Below are 13,478 nucleotides of genomic sequence, written 5' to 3'. Positions count from 1 at the left end.
TTTGCTCTTATTTATTATTATATGCATTGATAATCTTTGAAGTTGTTAGATATCTTAGAATGATGTTTTAAAAAACTAATATTATGTTTCTTTGTTGATTTACATCATTTGTGATCCAAAATTGTAGTTTGATGTGATAAACTTTCCTTGAGAACTTCTTATAGTGGTAAAAAGTATTTAATGAGGTTAAAAGTATTTCATGAGAGAAGAGAGGTGATTGAAGAGTGGCAAAGCATAGAAGAGGTTTAGATAGAGTATAAGACTTATAAGAAAACTTATAAATGAAGTTGAGAATGATTAAAGAGTAATATTACTAATTTACTTACAAAAAAGGTATTTTAGATTTCTAAGACAATAACACCTTCTTCTTGATTTTGAGAGCTCTTTTTTCTCTTTTTTTGATTTTCTTTGATATACTTCTTTCTTAGACATGGCTTCAAGTAAAGATGAGGCTTTGAGAGTGATTGAGAAATTTAAGGGTGACAACTTCTACCATTAGAAGAAGAAAATAGAGCTTTTGTTGATTTCATTAGATCTTTGGAATATTGAGGATGAAAGTAAAGAGCCTCCAAGTGATGATACTGATGTCAAGGAGAAGAAGAAGTACAAACATTGTGAAAAGAAGGCTTTTGGCATGATTGCATCAAATTTAGTTGATTCTAAGTTTTCACATGTAATTGCTTGCAATAGACTAGTGGAAGCATGAAAGACTTTTTGCAACATCTATGAGAGTAGAAACCTTATCAACATTCTATAGACAAGGAAGAAGTTCTTAACAATAAAAATAGAAGAAAGAGATGATCTCATGGCTCATGTCAACAAGATAAAAGTACTTGCAAATCAACTAACAATTGTTGATAAATTAGTTGATGATAAGAATATTGTATTGACATTGATCATGAGCCTTCTTGAATCCTATAACTACCTCATTGTAGCATTGGAGTCTATCAACATGAAAAAACTTACTATGAATTATGTCACATCAAAGCTTATATATGAAGTAATTAAAAAAAAAATTAAAGTGATAATTTGGCTTTTTTTTCATGACAAGATAAAAATAGCTATTTTTATCATTATAATGATTGAAAAAGAAATATTAAAAATTACTATGTTTATAAAAAATCAAGCCACTTTACTAAAAATTACTACAAAGCTAGTAGAAAAACAAAGAGAATGCAAACAATGCTTGTGATAACTTTAATGGAGATAACTATTCTTTCATGTTAAGTAAAAGAAATTCTATAGTTGCTATGTCTAAGTGGAATATAGATTTGGGTACTACTAAGCATATGATACTATATAAATATTCATTTGATACTTATGAAGAAATTCCAGCAACAAAAGTTTGGTTGGGAAATAATGGCATAGAATAAAGCATTGAAATTGGATCCATTGTTGTAGAAATTGTTGTGAAGAATCAAATCAAGAGAATCAGGTTGAATGAGGTCTTGCATGTACCAAAGATGAAAAAGAACCTCGTTTCAATGAACAAACTTATATCATATAGTTGTAAGGTTTAATTTGATAAGAATATATGTTTTGTGAAGATATTGGATGGACAATATATTGCCAAAGGCCTTAGCAATGGCAACCTCTACTTTATCAATTAAAAGAAGATGAATGAAGTAGAAGTGGTAGCATTTGTTGATTTTCCACAAGATAAAGATAAATTTGGAATTTGGCATCAATGACTTTATTATTTAAATGCCAAAAGCATGGAAGAGCTCCAATCCATCATAAGTGGCTCGGATCTTGGTTAATTCAGCCACAATGCCTTGACACTTGCTTTTTAAGAATATATACAAGAAAAACAACAAAAGGTTTCATTTCCAAGAAGAGTTGCAACACATGCAAGTAAATTATTAGAGATTATATATTTTGATATTTGTGGACCAATGAAGATACCATCAATTAGAGGAACAAGATATTTTGTGATATTTATTAATGATTTTTTTAAAAAATATGGATTTACATTATTAAAGCAAAGAGTGAATGTTTCTTAAGTTTTAAGGAGTTTAAGGCTCTTGTAGAAAAACAATGTGAGTGTAAGCTCAAAGTATTATACACATATAATGGAAGTGAGTACATGTTAAAATATTTTGATGAATTCTTAAAGATTCAAGGTGTTGCAAGACAATCCTCTATTTCTTACAATCCACAACAAAATAGAATTGTTGAAAGATTAAATCACACCATTGTGGAGATAGCAAGGAGTATACTTCATGCATAAAATCTTGGGCATGAATATTTGGTGGAAATAGTGATAAATACAATATATACAAGTAATAGGTGTCTAACAAGTGCACTCACATCAATGACTCTACAAGAAATTTGGAATAGCAAGAAACTTTATTTTTCATACATGAAGATTTTTGGATGCATTGCATATGCAAAGGTATCAGATTATATGAAGTTCAAACTTTATACAAAAGATACAAAATGTGTGTTTGTTAAATATTGAGAAGGTACTAAGGCATATAGGCTTATGTATTTAGAAACAAAGAAGATCATCAAGAGCTTTAATGTAGACTTTTTGGAGCATAAGAGTACTTATAAGCACTTGGAGATGTATCCAAGTAAGAATAATGGTATATTTGTAGATACATCTTCAATTTTACCAAAGAAAGAAAAAGAAAAAGATGATATTAATGATGATAGAAATTCAAATCAAGATAATGAGCTAAAGAAGATAAAACATAGTCTACCTATAATTATCAAAACTAGTAATGAAAACAATGAGGATGTTGAAGATGATGATGATGATGAAGAGTACTAATTTTTGAATATGAAGAAATAAGTTTTTAAGAAAAAAGAAGCTTATAAAAAACCTTGGAGTGAAAAAAGATGAAGTTTCATGAAATGAAAGGAGATTACTTTTAAGAAATAGAAAACAACTTGGTACATGGTGGAAGAATCACATCTTTATTCAAATAAATAAAGAATATATTAATGTTACATTCTTTATTGAGTCATTAAGTTTGTGTGTTGCAATAAAGTCCACAAATGCTACAAAGTAGGAGAATGCCATGGAAGAAGAATACAAATCATTCATGGAGAATAGAATATGGAAATTGATTCAACTTCTATCAAATTGATCTTCAATTGGTTGTAAGTGGGTGTTTAGAACCAAAAGAGATATAATGGGTAATGTTATGAGATATAAGTCTAGATTAATTGCTAAAGGCTATTCACAAGTTTTTAGTATAGATTACAATGAGATATTTGCTCTCATGGCCAAATTCACCAATATTAGAACCATTGTTGCAATTAGAGGAACAATGGACTTGGAGGTACATCAAATAGATATAAAAAAAGCTTTTTTAATTAAAAATCTAAAAAAAGACATCTATATGGAATAACCTCAAGGATTTGTAAAAAAAGATAAACAACATCTTATTTGTAGGTTGAAGAAAGCCTTATTTGGCTCAAGCAATCTTTAAAGATATGGTTCTAATGCATTCATACATTCTTTGTGAATGAAGGATTTGGAAAGAATACATCTAATCATTCCTTGTATATAATGCAATCAAGTGAGTTCATATTCATTGCCATCCTCTATATTGATGATTTGATCATCTTAACTAATATTATGAAGATAATGAATTTCTTGAAGGCAAATTTAGAAAAGAAGTATGAAATAAGTGATTTGAAAGAGCTTCACTATTATTTAGAAGTGGAGTTTGTGAGAGATTATGCTAAGAAGACCATTACAATGAGCCAAAGTAAATACATTAAAGAAGTGTTGAAATAATTCAACATGGAAGAATATAAGCCTATTAGAATATCTTTGGAGGCCAATTTGAAGTTGATGAAGGTCACAGATGAAGAGTTGCTGAAGTTGAAGGTTAAATGTAAGGTATTCTATATAAGACAATAGTGAATTCACTTATATATGCAATGGTTGATAAAAAAGTGGATCTTATATATGAGGTGAGTGTTGTGAGCCAATACATGTCAAACATTGGACCAATCAATTGGAAAACCATGAAAAGCATTATGAAGTACTTAAAAGACACTTTGTATTTCATTGTGCCTTATAGGTGATAACATTAATTTGCATGGTTGTTTTGATGCATATTGGGCTGGAGATACAAATGATAGAAGATCAATAATAGGATATGTATTCTTTATTAGAGTAGGAGCTATTTTGTGAAATTCTAAGAGACAATCAATAATGGAGGTCGAATATATGGCAGCAAGCCATAGTACAATGAAGGCAATATGGTTAAAACAACTTTTGGATGACATTGGAGTATTGCAAATGAAAGCAACTCCAATAGAGTGTGATAATCAAGGATGTCTTGTATTTGTAAAGAATTAAAAGCATCATTCAAGGACCAAACATATTGACATTCAATATCACTTCATAAGAGAGAAGATTGAATTAAAAGTGATTGATATGAAGTATTATGGGACGAAAGACATACTTGCTAATTTATTGACAAAGGTACTAATCTAGGATGAATATCACATATTGACAAAGGCATTAGGATTGAAAACCTTTGACCAATAGCAAAGTAGGAGTGTTAAAGTATATAAGTAAATATAGACGTAAAATATAGACATTATAGAAAATATTATTTTAAGTAAGTTTCTATTCATTAAAAGATTGATCCTTTGTATATAAGAAGGCCAAAAATTAAATATATGAACAAGCTAAAGATCTTAAGAATATAAAGAATATGCTAAAGATATATTTTTATAGTAGATAAAATAACAATAGATAGTTTTGATAGAATATTGGATGGATGTATCTATCAAAGGATGGAAGTTATCCATTAAGGTAGGAGCCACTACCTATAAGTAACGAGTGTTGGAAGTGAGAGATATTTTACTTCATACTCTCTTTATGAGCAACCTTGCTAATACTAAGTATTGTAATTTCATAGTGCTTATTCTTCAATAATATCCACCTATATGAAAATGCATATATTCATGCAATACATAATAATTCTACAAACAACCATTGTAAATAATTTCAATGGTGAAAATGCTTATGAATAATATTATCATTCAGTTGTAATATTTTATTTTAAAAAATAAATTATGAAGGACTCAAGACATACTCCACACAATACATGTTCACGTATTACATACGGAAACACTAAGAGCGGATGAAGTTATTTTCAAAGCACCAAACCAGTCACATTCATCCCCAAGTACCCTTCCCTTGATACGAGGTGTCAAAAGGTTAGGCTTAGGTGTACAAACGACATGAGAGGTGAGGTTTGTTGGAAAACGAGGTGTCGAAAGGGATTTCGCGGCCCAAAAGCAAGTGAGCGAGCGGATCGGGACGTGGATCTACGCGACACAAAGAGCATGAACATGGGGGCCCTGACACGAGACCCTTTTCACACGGAGGGGCCCTTGACGGGGCTCTGTGTGAAAAGGCCCAATCATCACCCTCACGGGGCGCCAGGGGACGGAAAAAGGGTCCGCCTGGGGAAACGGGCCGCGGCCACTGCATGGACGCTGGGATTGCACCCAATCCCGCGATGGGGAAAGAGGGCCGTGGCGGTGGGGTTTCAGGCAATTGGGCACGAGGCTGGTTATCTTACGCTTCCTCCCTCCGTTCCCAGACTTTGGATCAGCGGCTAGGATTGAATCAGATGACTATCGCGATTCGACGGTCCACGATGGCGGAGCCAGTTAGTTAGGGGTGGGAAGCCGCGGGGCAACTTTTCGACCGAGGCTGACTTGTGGTCGTGGTCGTCGTTGAGAAGGCGGGCGCGGGGGGACACTGTTCCCATCGCCCCCTTTCGGCCATTCCGCAGCTCATTCCCACGAATGAGAGCCATTTTATAACCTGTTTGGGAGTTGCTTTTTCTATTCCGTTCCGTGGGCCTGCTTGCGTAATCCTTTGCCTGTGAGCACTTTTGTTAATCCGGTTACTGCTGCGGTTGTTTTCCGAGGAGGCGAGTTGTGGAGATTAGGTTCTGATTTGATGCTTCTGGATTGCTTAGGGAGGGTTACAGTGGTGGATTTCTCTTCGTCTGGTGATGAGAATGTGGTGAGTGGCATTGGCTGTGGAGGAGATGTGTGTGTATATTGTAAGAGCGAGCAGGTGTAGGTAGTGGTGGTGGTTGTTAGATAGGCTTCTTGTCTAACTCCGGCGGGAATGAAAACCAATGATCTCACGTAAGAAGTAAATTCCTCTTCTAGCTCAAGGATGCTTTCATTTGAAAGTATGGTGTTCGGTGCACATGTTTGAGTTCGAGCACTGCATTCACCTGGCTCTGTGGTTTGCAGGTCTTGGTTCGGTTCGAATGTATTACACAGATCCAAAGTGCCATTGTAATATGCGGATGGAGAGTGAGCAATTGGAAGACTCTGCAGCGGTATCATAAAGATCTGAGATTGCGTGAGAATGTGGTTAGGGTTCATTGATCTTCTGGAGTAGCGTGGCCAAACCTAGCGTGGGACTTAAAGTTTACGAAGCTATGAGGTGTACAATGCTTCGCAAGATCATGTCCAGCTGCGTAGCATGTTCGCAGAATGGATAATCTCCCGTGATTATAATCATTAAGCCGTAGTGATTTCTTGCACAAATACGGCTTCTGACTGCGTGAGCGCACAGTGACGCTCTAGCTATTCGACGGACCAGACTGAAATGTTGATAAAATTAGACTGTAATAGGTTACCAGCTGCTCTGCAGTGGAGTCTCTAGTGAAATTGCGTATTTTGTGCGGATTGCGGGAGAGAAACTTCCCTGAGAAGCAGAGGTATTTTCAAGAAACTTTTATGGTCTGCAACTGCCCTACACATTTGTTTCGAAAGTTTGAAGTAGTACAAGCCCTATATTTATCAATATGAACACAGTTGACGAGCAGTCGTACCGGATTGACAAGATCATGAAGCGAGGGGTAGGAAGCGGAAGCAGGGAAAACTTATTGAGTAAGGCATTTGCAGTAGAACAAGTCGCTGTACCTGTTCATGACTCTCCTCCTTCGAGTTCAAACGAGGTGAAATTGACCTGCCCTCCTCGTTTGCGGTTGTGGCGCGGATTTGAAGAATTGACAACAAGACATTTTATTATTTCTATCGTTTGTCTTCTCTCCATATTTGCGCTTTCAGGTTCTTTCATGTTCACAAATTCAGTGAGATACTCAACCAAGTTGTTCGGAGGAAGCTATATTGATTATCGCCCGCAACTCAGTCTGTCCGACCAGAATTCGTGGCCATTCAAAAGTGCATGGGAAAGATCTGGATTAGTGGACGACGAAGATGAAGGTTCTGGTAAGGCTAACTTAGGTTCCTCGAGGTCTGGCTTGGACAATGAGCAAAATACCAATGCTGGGGTTGGTGCTGGTCGAGAGGGGTATGCTGGTGGTGGAGGTGGAACGGCACCTCCCGGATGCACCGAGAGAAGCGCAAAGCTAAAGCTTTTTATGTACGATCTTCCTCCAGAGTTCCATTATAGCATGCTCGTAGAGCAGGCTTACACTGGCGGACAAATTTGGCCGAAAAATATTTCAGATATTCCACCTTATCCCGGGGGTCTGTACCAGCAGCACAGCCCCGAGTACTGGCTTACGAACGACTTACTCACGTCAAATATGGCTGGACGGCAGTCTGCTTGTACAGCATTCCGAGTAAATGATTGGAGAGCGGCAGATCTTATGTTTGTTCCTTTTTTTGCATCGTTGGCCTACAACAGGTACACCAAGTCTGAACACAAAGTGGGCGGAGAGCTTGACTTAGTTGGTGATAAGAATCAGAAACTTCAAGAAAAACTGTTGAAGTTTCTGGAGCAGCAGCCAGCATGGCAAGCTTCTGGGGGATCTGACCACATCGTTGTTATTCATCATCCAAACAGCTTTCATGCGATGAGAAACTTTTTCAGTAAAGCCATATTTATAGTAGCAGATTTTGGTCGCTACCCCTCCGAAGTAGCCAATTTGAGGAAGGATGTCGTGGCTCCATACAAACACGTAATCCCTTCGTTTGTTGACGATTCGACTCCATTCGAAGAACGCGAGATTCTTCTTTTTTTCCAGGGTACAATCGTCAGAAAGCAGGTTGGTTTCTCAATCCTACATACATTTATATCATGCTTGACACCTTTCCCTGGCTTATATATATATACACCCTTGGACTAAATTTTATTTCTAGAACCGTATGGTTTGTTTTATATCCCTGGAGGCGTATGCATGCAAATTTTTAGAGCGAGTCTGGCACCAACTGTCCGATTTCTTGACGACTAATGCAGTATTGAGTGGTAGGTGTTGATGCAGCGAGTACATGGGTAAATAGGATTAACAATTATGCTGCTCAATATCGTCCGTTCAGATGGATGGTCTCCACTTCCTTCTTTTGATACTTCAGGGTAGTAAAGTGCACGAGGACTGATGTTGTATGTGCTTTCGATTTTGATCTCTTGCTGACCCAATGTATTCCATCCAATTGTTTAGGGTGGCGTCATACGACAGCAGCTCTACGAGATGCTTAAAAATGAAAAAGGAGTACATTTCGAAGAAGGCTCTGCTGGTAGTGCTGGAATCCATAGTGCCACTACAGGCATGCGGAGATCCAAGTGTTGTCTCAATATTGCCGGTGATACTCCTTCCTCTAATCGCTTATTTGATGCAATCGCAAGCCATTGTGTTCCTGTCATCATCAGTGACGAAATCGAACTACCATTTGAAGATGAATTGGATTATTCTGGATTCTCTATCTTCATCAACTCAACAGATGCTGTTCAAGAGAAATTTGTGATCAATCTGATAAGGAGTGTTAGTAGAAAGGAATGGATGAGGCTTTGGAAGAGGTTGAAAGAAGTGTCTCTGCATTTTGAATATCAGCATCCTACGAAACCTTATGATGCTGTCAATATGGTATGGAGAGCTGTTGCCCACAAAGTGCCTGGAGTGAAATTACTACTTCACAAGCAACAGCATTTCTCCAGGTCTCACCAAAGTTGAACATGAAAAGAGGAGTCGATTCAAGACGCTGAGCACCAAGCCAACTTGGTGTACGGAAAGGAACTTTAAAGAACTGTTTCGGCTATTGCCATCACAGTTTTTTTTCTTTTCTTTTCTTTTCTTTCAAGGAGCTGAATTTCACCTAGGTTTCTTGCATGTTCCCCTTGGAGGTGAGAAAATAAATCTATTTATTGTCAAATTCATTATATATATGTATGTACGTGTGTGCGCGTGTGTGTTTTTTTCGAAAAAGCTTTTTCTCTATCGTTGGATTCTTTTCCTTATGCACTTTGCAAGCAATACTCATTTAGTTTGCGTAGGAGTAATTAGTTAATCTGTCGTTGGAGTCTCTAGCTTGATATTGTTATCAATTTTTTTCTGCTCATGCGCCTTTAGTGATATGCTAGAGGGATGTTGGCTTTTTCCAATTCGATGATAGTTTGTTAAAGTGCCATGCATGTTCTTCTTTGTGAGAAAGTTGGTTGGAAATAAAGTACACCATTAACCCAAGTTTTTGCTGTGGCTGATTCAGGTGTATTGAGATATTTGAAATCCACGAATGTATGATAAATTTATAGACGAGACCGCATGGAGTATCAATCGATAGAAAAGGCAGAGATTGGCAGCACTAATGAAAATTGTAAAGCTCCATATTTCATATTGTAAAACTAATGATATACAGGATGTTTTCAACGTGATGAAAGTTTGTCGTCTGGGTAGTACTCGTTAATCTTTGGCAGCTATTATGCTAAGAAATTATTATTTGACTTACTTAATTTAGTACCATAACTGTGTCCACAATCCCTTTATCTATAAAATTTCATGAACCAGAAATGGAAATTGAGCACATGATAATAAATTATTCTCCACATCTTTAAATTACTGTTACAATCTAATTACTTCTTCACTTCGTAAGTGCACAAACACATTTTTTGTCAATTCACACCGAAAAATTTGAACAACTAAATAACTATGTTGTGCAAATGCACTAAACGTAATCTTCACTAGCTTATTCATCTTCAAGTTAAAAAAATAGCCCAGAGAATAATAAATTGAATAATATCAACGTGTTCAATTTTACTGATACAGATAAGCACCCTCCAATTTGAGTAGTGGAGCGTCTTTTTTCACTTAAGTACGTGTCCAAATAAGTAGGCGCTAATATTTTAATCTATCTCTACAGTCCAGTTTGCCCACAACACCTTCCAGTGCACAAGCTGGATAGAGATAGTAAACATAGGCATCCTCGAGGACAACGGTCAAAACTTGGTCCATCAATGTAAAGTACAATTTGTGATGAATAAGTATCTACAAATGCATGTGCAATTTGCAACGGCCTTGTTTGACTTCATCTGTTTATCCATTCGTTCGCCCTCCCTCCAGATTCGTCAAGGTCAATGAAAATGCTCACCGCCTGCAAGCCGCGTGCGACATTCATAATGAAGCTTGACAACGTTATTTGCTTGTTTGACATGAGTTACCAACAGTTTAAACTCTTACCCAGCATTAAGTATTGAGCGTCCTTCGTTGCAACTATTTGCGTAGAAGATTCATGTACATCAAATCTCACCATTACAAGATAAAATCCTGAAGTTCATTCGGGTGAGGTAGTAATACAGTACCTTGCCTATACGGGGTCGTTCTTTGGTCTTCTCAAGACTACTGCGGACGAGACCGACAGCTCCCCAGCATCTCAAATTGTTGGCAACATCATCTAAACGCAGCAGGTATTCCTCCTCTGTTAAAGGAAAGGAACGCTGAGGAGAAAAACAGAAGTAAGTACAACAATGGAACGACCCTGCGGTGATTTCAAATTACACCTTCCTCGTGAAAGTTGATAAACAACATGAAACTTAACATTTAAAACTTATGCTAGATTGAAAGCTATTTGGGGCGGATGATCCAATGCGCTTCACCTGCTCACGATACTTCCACATCACATTCATGGCCAAGAGCTGGCGACCCATAAATTCCTGCATTATAGCCAGAGTGGAGCTCAGATGTTATGAATTGCTGCAATCAGAGGCAGAACATCTCAACAGAATTGTGCCTTCCTGTATGAAACAGTTAATCTTTACTTGTCAAAACGTAGGTAATGAACTTACTTTCTTCACAAATTGCACATCATAAGATTTCCCGTACTTCTTTCTTATTAGTGTCGCCAAATCAATTCCTCGAAAAGAAGCGTCGTCATTGGCACTGTTTACCATGCGTTGCATCTGTTGCCGAAAAGCCTCTGAACTCACCTAAATGAAACGAAAACATCACGTGAAACACAACTTCTATTCTTCGCTATCTATTAATGAACGATTGCAGCACGCCTGTAGTAGAAGCCAATGGATGAAGAAAGACGAAAGACATGTCTTGACTTAAAACTGACCATGATTTTTGGCTGTTGCATAATATGCTGTATGCAGTGTAAAGCAAAGACACAACCCATATGATATTGAGTAAACTTTAAAGAACAAGCTCGCTAATCACGATCATCGCCAAAAAGTAGTATCTAATACAAACAACAGTGCGACAATCCAAGTACCAGCAAGGACATCTGCAAAGTTAACGTAAAGTTGGGTAATCAATCTTAGAAAGAAAGAGATACTTTAGCCGAGTCGTTATCACTTGAACCATCATCGGCGTCACCAGCGTCATCGGCTTCATTCTCGTCCTTGGGAGCTTTCCTTCCGAATAGAGCCTGGCATGGAAGGGGTCCTGTCTTCCCTTCCTGATTTTGCCAACTTCGCGCATGGAGTTGTCGAAGCGATCTCTTTGATCCTAACCAAGCATTAGATAATGATACATTTTTCAATGCAGATCTTCCCTGGTTCACATCGCCGCAATGTCCAAAAACTTCAGACCTGTAGGAAGTGATAAAGAGTTTGCAAGACACAGACAAGGAAGTTGCCATCTGTTCTATCACCCCGTGGAGCAAATGGATTAACTGCCAAACAAGTAAAGAAAATGAGATTTACCGCACTGCTTCCAATCCAGAAATCCATCCCAACACGGCAGTTCAACGCAGACAAGGAAATGGACAACTAGACAGACTCAGTACTTAGCCTTTCGGAGCACCTCACTCCTCGGTAGATCGATTACACTTAAACCGAATGTCAAGAATTCTGTCCCTGAGTATGACTGTGCGCCAACTTAACAACAGTGCTAGAAGGTAATCGTCATGCAGTGATCCCTAGTGAGATAAATCCAATTCACTGCTGTCACGAAAGCTCAATTCATACATCCATTGTAAAACACCGATACCGATCGTCCACCTTTCTTATCTAAAAACTCTGATTAGCCACAACTTCTCCAGCCAGGGAGGATTCCGCGACTCAATTTCAAAAATCAACCACATTCTAATCGAGCAGCAGCCAACAGCTTACAATTCTAGACCTCGTAGGTCCTAAACCTAAAATCCTAGGATACAAAATCCATGCATTCACATCTAACCATGGCCAATTGCGGAATGAGAAACGATGCGGAGGGTCACTCCGGACTCTTTCACACGAGAAGAGAACCAACTCACAACACTCACTCCCTCTTGGACGAAAAGTCCATCTCTCCCGTCTCGTGCCACGCAATCAACGGACCAGACTTCAGCTGAAGATCCTCCAGCACGGCCATCACGCTACGAAACCTCACGAAGAGCAAAACAAACAAACAAACAAACAGGGGGAGAGAGAGAGAGAGAGAGAGAGAGAGGAGCAACAACAACAACAAGGAGGAGGGGGGGAACTGACCTCCTCATGAGCAGAGACGAGGGGGTGCAGTGCGAGATGGCTGCAATGCGAGGTGGGGGATGGCGAAGGGGAGTGTTTGTTCCACGGCCATGGGGGTGAGGAGGAGGGATGGTCACTCACGGCGGGCGAGTGGCGTGGGCTCCTCCTCCTTCTCCGCGGACCCTCCCTCCCTGAGAGCGTGGCCACACGGGACCTCGGGATGAAGCACGAACACCTCTCATTGCTGGAGCATTTCTCTTCCCTGCATCACTCCCCACGCACCCGAACCAGATTGAGACGTGGAGGTAGAAAGAGAGAACGGAGAACGAACGCTAAAGAGATAGAGAGAGAAACCAGATAAAGATAGAAAGATGGAGTTGGTGTCCTTCCCCGTCTTGGAGTCATGCCGGAGAGAACTTTTCCTTGTGATAATTATTCAAACTTCTACAAATGATGATGATAATATTAATAATACTATGGTTATAGGGGAAAATCTTCATGGTTTTATGCTATATGGTACTTTGTGGAAATTTTGAATCAAATATGATTTTGAGACAAATGTTTCCAAGATCATCTTTGATTAAGATTAATTCTTGATCAATTTTTTAAAAATTTTAATAAATTTTTATTTGTGCATACTTTAAATTTTGGGATATTTTCAATGCTAATATTCATGAATGTTTGTTTCCAAAAAATTAAAATACAAAAGATTTACATCCATTTTAATTTAGTTGTTTATAGTGGTTATTTTAAATATATAAAAGTATTACTATATAATGTAATGAATCATGTATATTTTAAATTATATATATATTAATTAAATTTTTAATCTTATTTTTTGGTT

At 37.8% G+C, this 13,478-nt stretch overlaps 2 protein-coding genes across 3 annotated transcripts; one reads left to right on the top strand and one right to left on the bottom strand.

Moving 5' to 3' along the window:
- Positions 1-5,823: 5,823 nt before the first annotated feature.
- On the top strand, positions 5,824-9,624 carry LOC112277169 (putative arabinosyltransferase ARAD1). Of its 2 annotated transcripts, none has more exons than XM_024509223.3 (4): positions 5,824-6,010; positions 6,250-8,018; positions 8,412-9,091; positions 9,454-9,624. In XM_024509223.3, exons 2-3 carry the CDS (start codon positions 6,810-6,812, stop codon positions 8,919-8,921), a joined length of 1,719 nt encoding a protein of 572 aa, XP_024364991.1. In that variant the 5' UTR covers positions 5,824-6,010; positions 6,250-6,809; the 3' UTR covers positions 8,922-9,091; positions 9,454-9,624. The 2 variants fall into 2 exon arrangements, with proteins under 2 accessions (XP_024364991.1, XP_024364989.1); XM_024509221.3 differs by having other exon boundaries at positions 5,837-6,138.
- A 349-nt stretch (positions 9,625-9,973) lies between these two features.
- LOC112276531 (uncharacterized) lies at positions 9,974-12,899 on the bottom strand. The gene is made up of 6 exons (XM_090245891.1): positions 12,656-12,899; positions 11,521-11,859; positions 11,027-11,167; positions 10,838-10,894; positions 10,544-10,678; positions 9,974-10,335 (listed from the first exon to the last, which is right to left on the bottom strand). The coding sequence occupies exons 2-6, from the start codon at positions 11,824-11,826 to the stop codon at positions 10,270-10,272; spliced, it is 705 nt and encodes a 234-aa protein (XP_090102017.1). The 5' UTR covers positions 11,827-11,859; positions 12,656-12,899; the 3' UTR covers positions 9,974-10,269.
- Between the last annotated feature and the right edge of the window lie 579 nt (positions 12,900-13,478).

Source organism: Physcomitrium patens, chromosome 2, assembly GCF_059467195.1.
Source record: "Physcomitrium patens ecotype Gransden chromosome 2, ASM5946719v1, whole genome shotgun sequence".
Classification (NCBI taxonomy): Eukaryota; Viridiplantae; Streptophyta; class Bryopsida; order Funariales; family Funariaceae; genus Physcomitrium; species Physcomitrium patens.
This window is presented reverse-complemented; position numbering and strand designations above follow the sequence as displayed.